Source organism: Falco peregrinus, chromosome 10, assembly GCF_023634155.1.
Source record: "Falco peregrinus isolate bFalPer1 chromosome 10, bFalPer1.pri, whole genome shotgun sequence".
In the NCBI taxonomy this organism is placed as follows: domain Eukaryota; kingdom Metazoa; phylum Chordata; class Aves; order Falconiformes; family Falconidae; genus Falco; species Falco peregrinus.
In genome coordinates this window covers 18,952,572-18,964,942 of record NC_073730.1, presented here as the reverse complement: position 1 = coordinate 18,964,942, position 12,371 = coordinate 18,952,572, and the positions used below count along the sequence as shown (strand labels likewise).

The 12,371-nt window shown below is 39.7% G+C and overlaps 1 protein-coding gene across 1 annotated transcript in view; it reads right to left on the bottom strand.

Moving 5' to 3' along the window:
- The window catches only part of ZNHIT6 (zinc finger HIT-type containing 6), a 55,546-nt gene that overhangs the window by 21,703 nt on the left and 21,472 nt on the right, over window positions 1-12,371 (bottom strand). The window contains exon 9 of the mRNA XM_055815120.1: window positions 2,595-2,719. Coding sequence (XP_055671095.1) covers window positions 2,595-2,719 — 125 coding nt within the window. The remainder of the gene's footprint in view (window positions 1-2,594; window positions 2,720-12,371) is intronic.

The following is a 12,371-nucleotide window of genomic DNA, read 5'->3' as shown; positions in this document are numbered from 1 at the left end:
TGCCTGTTGCTACGGCTATGCTACTGTCCTTCCTGGGGAAGGGTGCAGATCTGAGATTGCTTGGTAAAGAAACAGTATTTTAGCAGTTGAACTCCCACAAGACACTGTTTCTTGTTCTAGCCTGTGTCCTTTGCAAACAGAGCCCGTGAGGGCTATGGTCGTTGGAGCCCCCGTGCTCTGGCAGACGCTCTGCCAGACATCCACTCATCAATGCGGCAGCTGTTTCCCTGGAATGCTGAAGGGAGGTCAGCCGGACAGGCTCTCCGAGACAAGTGTCCCTCCGGGTGCGCACGAAGGCGGCAGAAAGGAAAGGCAGTATGGTTAGAGAGAGGATAAGCAAGAGCAGGACGGATAGCTTAGGAGGGGCGTGCAACTGATACAAGAAGTCATACATGGCAAAGAAACTGGACTGCGAGAAACACACAAGATGCTGCAGCAGAAAGGTCACTTCTTGGGAGACGGGAGTCAGCTCAAGTACCTCTCTGATTATAACTGACTTCTCCCTGGAGGTGAACCCAAGATTTCCGCTCTTAGCAATTATCTGTGAATGCAGCTGGTAAAGCAGACTAAATACTGCTTTTTCTCCTTTATTCTGTAAAGATGGCACACAGCATAAGAGTATAATGATTGTGCCACACTTCAGCAGAAGTGGTATTTTGTCCTCACCGGGATAACAGCAACCAAAAAAGCCCTCGTATTTTTATATTCATGTTCTGAACATGCTTTTCCTGAAACAACATGGAATTACTGTGGCAGGCTTCCACTCTTAACAGAAAAATCTCCAAGTATACAGGGTCCAAACCGAACTCAAGGCTGAAGTTAAGTGTTAATATTAAAATAAATAATATTAAAATTAAAAAATGTTATATAATAAATATACCCAAGACACCTCAACAGGGAACTATGCACTTGATTTTTATGGAATCTATAGAAACAGTTAAAAGAAAATAAATCAAAGGTTTCCAAACCCTGCAACAACTGCCAGTGTTCCCTGAATACCAGCTTCAGGGGTGACTGCTAAGTGAACGATCCCTGCGGCAGAGGAAGGTTACTATCTTGAAGACAGACGCCCACGCTGCCCGTGCCGCTGCGGCAGCACGACCTCAAAATACAGTGTTGTTCAATCAGCGCTTACTTGAATCTATATCCCTAAAAGGACAACCTCCCTACTGGCTCAGGAGACAACGACAACCACCCTACGCAGATTAGGTTTATGAGTCAATCAACTGTAGTGCCCCCCTGACATCTAAATCACGGAATGGTTTGTGTTGGAAGGGACCTTAAAGATCATCTAGTTCCAACTCCCCTGCCATGGGCAGGGACACCTTCCACTAGACCAGGCTGCTCCAAGCCCCATCCAGCCTGGCCTTGAAATCATAGGAGTGGGGCTGACTACTGAAAACCAAGGGACCTAGATCGAGAAATAATGGATAAACTGCAAGCACCTCATTTCCTTGCGCTCCAGCACACGTCTGTGCACTCCTAGGGTGAGTATCAGTGGACCTAGTTGCTCAGACAAGACTTCTACCTTATCCCCTGCCACGGTATCTCACTATCCAAAACTCCTGCTGCGCAGTGCAAGAAATGTTTGCACGTTGTTTCTTTGAGAGCAGATTGCTCCAGTGGATCACTTAGTGTTCTATCTAGCCGGAACAGCAAAGATCCATGGAAGTTTGATATCACTGGTACAGTATTCTCAGTGTCATATTTATTCAGTCAAATTATATGCACATAGAGGCATGAATGAGTTGCCACGGGGAAACAGTCACTGCAAACATATTTCAAAGCTTTTCTTCAGAAATCTGTAAAAATTACAGGCTGGCTCACCACTGAAAAGTATGGAATTTGGTAACCACAGTGACTAGCTGGAGGACAAGAGACAAGGGAACTGATTCCCTGTATCAGCACCTCCAGAAAGTGAGTTGGGACATGAAGCCTTTATATGGGGAGAAAGTTAACTGCAAAACTAAAACACAAATTCCTCCTAGACCTGGACTCTAAGTTACATCCCAGATGGAAGTTCTCCCTCAACTAAGTACTTTTTGAAAGGTAACACTGTGCTTTTAACCCACCTGAAAAGCTAATTTGCCGTTACAATTTCTACAATAGTTACAATAGTTACAATAACTACCCTGTAATTCAGACTTGTTTGTCCAATGCTTGGAAATAATGGAGAATTATTCCTTTGTGTGATTAGCAGACTTACTTCAAACTCATCCTCCCCAGACAGCTTGACTTTTAGAAACAACCAACTCTGTCAAACTTTGCTACATTTATATTTACATTGTCCTAAATTTAGGACAAGGCTGAATACTTGTTTTACGTTAATGGCTAAAAATACACAAAAACCCCAACCAAACACCAGTAAACAAAGTTAGGAAAACCACATACAATACAGCTTATGGATGTAAACTATCAGCCAGCAGTTTTAAGACAGCATTCATAACAGTTTTTTTATAGCAATCTTTTCAATTCAGAGGGAAATACAAGACATACTGCACATTCCTGGCATTATTAATAGGCATATCCTTAATTATTGTTTATTTAAATAAAATATCTAAGTATAGCATATCAGGAAATAAATATATGCTTACCTTGGCCAAGAACCACCATGTCATTCTTCAATGTTTTTAGGACCACAAATAATGTTGGATACTCAATTATTACTTTGCCTTTCAAATTGTCTAGGAGGCTTCTACTGGCATCCAGTTCATTGTACCTTAAAAATAACAGGGAAGTTTATTTTGGATTTTAAGAGTACCAAGGACATACGGTACACTTGTGGGAAGGAGGTGGTGGCATGGAGGGAAGCTTCTGCCAATTCAGAGGATTTTCAGATGATATGTTCAGAAGAACTATCTTATGATTCAAATTACATGTCCAGTCTTATTATCCAGCTACATATGTTTTTTTTAAACCCTCCTAACATCTAAGCGTAACAACAAGAGGAGAATCAAATTTCTCTAAGGGCTGAAATGAGTTCTTAATGAGTATCTTTCAGATACAGACATAGGGTTATCAAAATGGGTATATTTACCAAAACCAGATTCTAAATTAAAAATAACAATGTTGTACTTCTGGGCTTTAACGCTACAGGTTTAATTTACATAGTTAGCAGTGCACCTTATGGATTTACTTACGAATTATCAGTGAAGAACTGGGAAGACAAAATAGAAAGCGAATCTGAACAACTACTAAAGCAAAGGTATACTGGAAGCACTTAGAACTCTGTTTTTATACAAGTAAGGGCTCTGATACCCGGAACATTGAGGCAATAATTTCTAAACGATGGTACAATATCCCTTTTATGTGTAATTAAATTTCTGCTTCTTATAGCACCACCTGCAAGCACCCTGTAGAAATCCCCACATATGTGTGTGCTACAAGAAGCACATGACTCAGATGCACAGTCCTTTCCCAGAAAACGGCTCCTCTTCACCGTGAAGCCAGGTACAGAACAAATAATGCCACAGTAATAAACAGTAAAGTGAGCATCTTCTCCACAATTGTTTCCTAGAACTGTAACATTCTCTCCCAACTCTCTAACTGAAAACCTGGGCGTGGGATTTTGGGGAAAGGAAGGGACATTTCAAAGCCCTCTGAAAGCGAAACCCCATTGCTTTCACTTGCTGTAAGTGTGGCATCCAACAGATGCTCTGATATTATTACATTGCAATCTGAGTTATGCAATTCTTTCTGTAATCAGCATTATTAAATTACTACTAAGCTATTGTATCAATTAAAGGCAAATGAAGTTCAAAACCAAAATATACTGTAGGCAATAAGTGGAGAATTTCCCATAGCTGCTCTGCCTCCTCTGATCATTAACATATTATACAGTTGGGTTTTCTTTTGCCAAAACCAACGCTGGATGCGTGAAGGAAATTATATACTTTATGATTTACAGTAATGTGTGATTAAAAACAGTACATCAGAGGAGTCAGCACACAAGAATAATATTGAAGGTAAAACAGGATTTGAATTCTTGAGATTTAAGGGAAACTTAGTTTGAGCAAAAACTATTTCTCTCTCATATTCAACTTCAATCATCATGAAAATATTTGGTTTCATGTTTCTCTCAACCCAAAGTAATTATGACCTCTTCTTACCGAAACCCTTTAAAAGGGATAACAGTATATTACATTTCTTATTGAATGAATGCATTCATAACTTGTGGATTAACACACATGAACAGAAACATATTTACTGCTTTATTTACAGTACTCTAAATGCAAAGTATGGCAATACCTTTCCTTTGGCAAGGACCTCAACGCATTCTTTTCTGGTTAAGCAAACATTTACCACCAAGAGGCTAAAGTAATCCACATGCCACAATACACTTTCCATTATCTCATGTTTTAGACAAAACATCTTTAGCGTCCAGCTTGGCATAAGATAAAACGTTTGTACTTAAAACTATTTTATGATAGTAAGTTACTGAAGTGTTAGATCACTGAGTCAGAGTTTTATCTTCGTTTTTAAAGCAAATTTTATTGGTTGACAGTGACAGAAAAAACATCTAAATTTTTAGTGCATAATGTAGGCTGTAAACTTCACGGAGACTCTAACAAAGGAGCTTGATGCTTCTCTTTTCTAAACTTTGCTCTTACTCTCTATGCTATCCAAAAGACCTCGTCTACCACATTCCCTACTTCATACACAAGTGCAAGTAGAGGTTATCTGCTAATCCACCTGCCAACCTCTTCCTTGACTGTGGACATTAAAAGATTTCAAAAGAAAACTAGTACTTATCACTCAATTCCAAAGTCTAATACTGGATGGCTCCTGAGCAAGACTGGTTTTTCAGGTTCTCTCTCTGAAAGACTCACGATAAAAACCTTCCCAATTTTATCCCAGAACTAGAATGAAGTCATACATCAGAGGGTGAACACCACAGACCTATGGGCAAAAGAAGACTGTCCCAGTAAGAAGGCTTTTCCAAAAGCCTACATACACATACAATTTCAATTTTTACTTATGAAAAGGCTGGACCTGTTTGAGAAAAATGAAATTAAATGAAATGGCATTTTTACAAGTCTTGTAACTTCCTGTAGTGATTATTCACCACGATGAGCTGAGGATGTAGGATAACACTGGAATGCAGGTCCTCCCATGTATTTGCAGGGAAGTGGTGTCACCACAGGTAGGAGATGGAGCAGGGAGAACCCGGTAATCAGATATTACCAGATGTTCTTTTATCACCATTTTCACCTACTTGTTGTGTTTCAATGGGACTGAGTAGCCTGCTCAGTAAGAACGCATAAAGAGCTGCAACCTTCTTCAGGCCCTTCCTTCACTGTGCATTTCAAGTGACAATCCAGTAAAATGAATGACAATCAGCATGTCTGTTCTTTCACTTGGACTCTTCCACGCTCCAGGGCCAGTTACAGGAGCCAACTTAACTGAGGCTGTCATCCTAAGCAAGCTCCTGTGGCCCCTCATGACAGGATGGATTTGAAGGTAAGCCTGGCTCCAAATGAACTGACCACCCTGACAGAACCACTGCCTGAATACCCCCATCTTCACATCTTTCCTTTAAACTCTGCCCCTGCTTTCTCTTTTCTCCTGCTGCCCAGTTCATACAAACTGTCTGCGCTACAACTTCCCGATCCCCGTATTCAGCAGGACTTCTCTTTGCACTCTGCTCTCTCCATCTTCCTTCCTCCCTGGGATTTACTTCCCACAGATTTTCTTTCCCCCTTCCATACACTCCCTCAGCCTCCTTGTCCAACACCCACCATCTAATACACTTTCCTGACTCTTTTCTCACCCCAAGCAAGGCTTTATGACTCTGTCACGAAGCAAGAAATACACCTGGATTTCTTCTTGATAAGATAACTCCATTTATAAGGACCACAAAGAGACAATCTTAGCAGACAACAGCTTTTGATTTTAGCTGGAATGAAAAAACAGTAACTGCTTTTTAAAGGGAAAAAATTAAATAAATTTTGCCTGCCAGCAGGCAGTTTAAAAACCTATAAAAATTGTGACAATTGAGAAAATTTAACAAGATTCAGCAAGCCCACATCAGTTCCCATATGACTATTACATTTGCTCTATGAATGGCTTTGTTACCTCTCACAAAACGCTGAAATTAATGTGGCTCTGCACTTCTGATAGCATCTGTAAGTTTCTGTGAAGGCGAGTTTCACTATCTATAGTTATTCTACCACCTTCCAGGAATTCAACAATTCAGTCTCCTAATCTGTCTCCCACAGGCAGGAATGCTATATTAGGTCACTGCATCACAACACGCTCCCCTCAAATGGAGCCCATGGCTATCATCGCAGTGGCGTAACTTGTCTCCATGGATTCAGACAGCAGGAAATTCCCTGCTGATCAGGTTTTCCTGAATGTCATCTACAGGAACTTTCATTTTAATAAAGAAAAAACCTGCCATCTGGAATTAAAGATAAATCACAACCATGTTAATTTTTATTTCAGTCTTGCAGATGCTGAAAAGAGAACAAACACGTTTTAAGCATCTAAATAATTGTAAATATTACTAAAATTCATACTTGTATAATGACACAATTTTCCTGTGACAGAGATCAACTAAAACTATTGCGCATATTTTAAACATAGATGATTTTTCTTCCTAGAACTGAGTGGAAACATCGAGGTATTTACTTGGCATAACTCAGATACAATAAATCACGTTATCTATTTTGGGTCTAGTCCCAAAAATCCACAACCAAACTTCTGCTAACTTATGGGAAGAACAAAGATGTACTCCTGCCCGCCGCCCCCCCCCCCCCCCCCCCCAAAAGAGGGTGCATTTCCTAGGTATCTGCATCTGCCTAGAAGCGCCCAAAGACTGGGTGCAGCATTTAAAAGCCTCTCCCAAGCACTCGTTCCGAAGTGCTGCAGCACAGCAAAGATAATAACTAACAGATGGACTCTCATTCCTAAGTTGTGAATAACCTCTTCGTGTGGTTATGATTTGGTGAACATGGAAGTAGTGAAATGCACTCTTGAATTAGCTATGAAAGGAAAGTTATATAGCAGAAAACACAACGTACTGAAATAACACACAACTTTTATATTTAATTTATCACTAGAACTGATATTCCAAAAATCTGGAAGGCAGTGAATTTTGTTAGTCCATATGTGTGAAAAAGAACTAGAAAATTCAACGAGTGAAAAAGCAGCGACCTTAGGAACAAAAAAAGGAAATGACTTGCCATAACACTTCCTTTGTAATTAATTCTTATCAACGGCTGAACAATATGAAAGACCACTCTGCTGGAACACTCTTTTTAAGGAAGGGGGATGGGAACCCAGTTCAAGTTAATATTTTAATATGAAAAAAAAATTGTACTACAGTTTACACATTTTAATATTGTAATATTAATTAATATATTATATATAAAATTATAATACAATGACAAAATATTACACACTTAAATATTTTAAAACCTGCTAGCTCCGAATTCCACTCCTGGTCTCTGTTTTTTGCCCCTGGTCTAGGAGCTCCATAATTTGCCTCAACAAACATTGACTACCCTCTCCTCCTTACTGTCGATACCTGCACAGCTCAGCCTACACCAGCACACACCAGGTGCCCGGCGAACCCCTTAATTTTTAAGTCAGATTCCCATCTGAAGTAACACGTCCATCACAGATGTCCTTTTTCTGAAAAAATGAAAATTAGGACAAGAAACCTTCTCCTATCAACCACTTGGCCCACACGTCCTACTAGGAACCAAAGAAACAAACACAGGAAGAAAAGCTGCCAACATACCAGGAAAGCATCTCAGACATCATCACCATCTCCTAACTATACCTACATACACAGAATACATAAAGGCACTTCCAAATAAGAAGAAAACACATGAAGCTGTTCCTTTTCCTTGCCATATTTTGGCAAAAAAACCCCCAAAGACCATATTAAGACAAGCTGTAACCATCAGTGGTCTCCTCTCTTTTATTGGCTGTAAAAGGCCCTTTCACTAGAGAAACCTAAGAACTGCTGAAAACTGAAGTGTAAAACGGCTGGGGGGGACGACACCAAACCACAAAACAACAAACCCCCCTCTTCTTACAAACATATTCCAGGGAGTTAAAACATCCTGGAAGAAAATAAATTAATACTCAAGTGAAGGCATCACGAACACTAATTGTTGTCACCTAAATTTTTTGGCACAATACCAAATGTCCAGAAAGATTTAATGGTTTCTTCACTTTTATCCCAGAAAATATGTAAAACAGTTAATGGAAAGAAGAGATAAGCAAGACCACAAGTATGCCACCGTAGAAGCACAAAGGCTGCCCTTGTTTAAACCTCTTGAGAATGAGGCAATTGCACAGAGAGAAAAACACGGCAAAAGTTGTTTAATGACAGTCATGGAAAAATATATCAACCGATGGACAAAACCCTTAAAGCAGATAAGGCATCTGCCACAACAATTTAGTGGACTGAGCATTGAGAGTGATGTGGTGAAAGGATTCAGGATGCACAATAATGATCTAAACATCAAATGAAGTACAAACCATTCAGCATCTTTCAGTCATGGGAGAAAGTATGACAAAACAGAAGGAAAATGTGAAACTAGCAAACGTCAAGTTTCTTGGATTTGGTAGAATTTGGTTCAAAGAATACAGTGTGATACTGAATTTCAAGAAAGCAAATACTTCCCCCATCTCGTAAAACATAATGAAAAGAAGTAACAAAATCCAGCAGTGAGCAAAGATGCTGTAATTCAAGTGCATCATGGCAATAGTCCTTCACACACAGAGGAATTTACTTACTTTGCAAAGTCAGGCAGCTTTACAAACTGCTCAAAAGCTCAAGGTTTACAAATCTTAAGTAGTACAGAGCAGACATACTGCAAGGCTACTGAATGGCTGAGATAAAGAAACAAAACAGCCTAATGAGTTTTAATGATAGCCAGAAGGCCTAAAGGGAATACGAAATTTCACAAGGGAGAAGTTACTAAAAAAAGAGTGGGTTGACTACTGAAGATGAACACCTGAAGTGTCAAAAACTGAAAAGATACTAGTGGCATCTTTAGTACAAGTGAAAGCTGTGGGTGGTTCCCAAAAAATGCAGGGAAGCAAAAATATGTAACTTGTACCATTAATAAATTACTGGCATGATCATGGAGAAAAAGCAAATGCCCAAAGCCTACATTAATTACAGTACTCTGTTACACAGCCTCATGAAACATTACTGTAAATAATTTTAGAGGTGGGGGATGTACCAAGGAATACCAAAGGATGCAGCGGAAAACTCCTAATACATGAAGTTCAGAAAACCAATAGGTCAAATTGCATTTGACAACACATATAAGCAGTGCACAGATAAAATAAACAGAAATACAAAACTGATGAGAAATCAGTCTTTGTATATTAGCAAGACTTTTGTTATTACACTTGGGTTAATCTAATGAACCTCCATTTCAGGAACAGGAAGAATTGATACTTCTGTAGTTCTGGATCCCTCGACAGCAAATTCTGACTTCCAAACTGAGCTCATATGGAGATAGCCTGAATACCTCTAATGCTGTACTACGTGGTGGAAACATATCCACAAATTTATACTTATTTGCATTGGAATCACAGTGCCATACACCTTCCACTAAGGGGTTACTAATGCTTTACAAAGAAGAGGAAAAGCTATGAAATAAAGAAAACAAATTATTTTCTTGGCAAACAAGCAGGAAGGTCAATTCCTTCCTTGGCAAGGTTGAAACAATCAGCCCTAGCTCATTTCTGTCAAGAAAGAGAAAAAACAGAGGGATTCCCCCTTGGCAGCATCAGCAGGAAATAACAGGTTTTCTCCTTCCTGACTGGAACGTGAAGAGGTTCTACTCTACTACGCCTTTCTGAGAATGCTGATGCCTATGCTACCATGGTTCACAGCGCTGCAGCTTCCAAATTCAGCCTATCACTTCAACTGCCCATGAAGGAGTTTGTATCTTTGCTCCTAGAAGCCTCTTAACTCCAGCCTTCCCATGCTGCCTGGCCCCCCAAATTGAGAAACTCTGATAACTTTAAGTCAGCATCTCACTGTGTCTTTTTCTTCCAATAAACTAGCAGCAAATCCTCTTCTTCCTTCAGAAAAACATTTAACAACAACCCAGGCAGATACAGTTGAATTAAACCCCTCAATACATGTCACACAACACTCATGCTAGACTGGAATAGGACAAATGGACTGTATGTTATTTCTGCTCTACAGCCCATTTCTACCAGCTCCTTCTCCCAGCCAAGAGGCAACAGATTATTCAACAGGTTTTTTTCAACTGCAGTCTCTTCTTGGACTTCATGGCCTGTGTCCCTGCCTTCAAGTCTGCCTTATATGTGCGTGCTACACAGTACATGGACTTCCATGAAGGCATTTTTCAAACTATGCATATGTTGTATAGCACATACGTACAGGTAAGTTCCTCTCTGCTCCCTACTAGAGATGGTGAGCTGCAGCAAACTGCAAGATTTGTTCTTGAGACAGCCTTTCCTAGATGCACATTTCCTCAGAGCCAGGAGAAAAAAATCTGCCTCTGTACATGCTGGGTAGGCTGCTCACATGCTTCAAGCCCAGTTACGATGCAGAAGAGAGGCTACTGCGTAGTTTTATTTATGTTATAAAATTCAAGGTCCGCCTACCTGCTTTGCAAGCATGAAGGGTCTGAAGGTCTTCATGTCTGCCTGTGTGCTTACAGAACATCACTAGATGACTAGACAGGAGAAACCACTGGCTGAAGCCAACACTAACACTTCTATTGTTATCTCATCCTCCACCTATTCACTTACGGGTTCCTCTTCCATAAGTGGTCTGGATCAAACTTGCTGCAACGTAGACAGTAGAATTTTAGAGCGGATGCTGTAATTTCAAATAAATCTTTGTGCAACAGATGTCTCAGTCAGCAACTCTCTAGCTGGGACGCTCCAGAAAACCTAATGCAATACCATTAATTATAAAACAGTTCATCCAAAAGAATTCAGCATGTGTTACAAAATGTTGGATTGTTACTTCAAAAAACAGGCGCCTACTGGTTCATAAAGGAATCCCTTTCAAGGAAAAAAAATAATGAATGATTGCTCAAGATAGTAAGATGTACAAATTCTGGTATTTTTTTTTAATCATCCCAAAAATCTTCTCAAAGGTCAAGCAGTAGTCAGGCACCACAAACATTTAGCTATGCATGCTACAGATTCAGACCATACATATTTCTTATACCTACCACGACTAGTTTTCTGCTTTCCTTCTATGTTGTGTAATACAGGATTCCAATAAAAAACGTAAGTAGATAGGAAGGAAAAGTGACTATTTTTTACAGTAAAATCTGCGTATCCTGGCATCTGTTGCTCTGCATCGCTTTTGTCAGCAGGGAGATGGATGCTCAGATAAAGGAGGAGTACGTGAAAAACGACACTGAAATGGCTGCAGTTACAAAACTAGAAAGCCTTAAATGACCTACAACAAAACGTAACAAAGTATTCAGTAAAAAATACTGAAGTTTTAATTAAAAAAGTCCGCGCAACAAAACTCAACACTCTGGGAAAAAAACAGCAGCAAGTATTAATACACAGGAGTGCTGTGTTTAAGAAACAGACTACAGACCAAATTCTATTTCCCCTTGAACAGTACAAAGTTGCCAGAGCCTGACTACAGTTGTGCAGGGAAGAATGACTATTGTAAGCTAGTTCCCTGCTTTTGTAAAGCTGGCAGAGCTGCTTTTGTGCCAGCTGCTGCAAGCTAGAGAGGAGTAGTGAATTCGACTGTCAATCTTCTGCTGGCATTGGTTAAAGCCAGCTTGGGGTCCGTTCCAGCTCATGCCAAGGCCAGCAGTTCAGCCAGGGATTTGTGTCCTTAATTCCTGTCTCATGTATACCATGTACTACACAAATGCGAAAAGAAATTGCTTCCTTAAGTAAGACTAGAGAATCTTAAATAAACCCACCCCACAATCTCCAGCGTTTGCAGAAAATGCTGAGGAAATAATGGTTGAAACGTGCTAATTCTAGTACATTTGTTTTGCTAGATGAAGTAGTATTTTTGAAATGAGGTTGTAATGTGATGATAAAAAGAACTGATCCATGCACAACACAAATAGCAGTGACTTTTTAAGGCAACCGAGTCATGTATGGAAAGCAGAAAGCAAAGACTGTAAGCTCTGTTGTTTTTACCTGAAGTTACTCACAAATGATAACGCAGAAGGAAGTGCCCTAGGAGGACAGTATGAAAAATTAAGGAAAGCACTAACACTATCAACATTTGAGGCTATCTGCAACGTATTTAAATGTAAGAGTTTTATAATCTTAACATCACTGACAAAACAGTGATCTATATCTAATATAGATTTTCAATGACAGGAAAATAAATAATCCAATATAAATACTATTTTAAAAAAGATTTGGTTCCATTA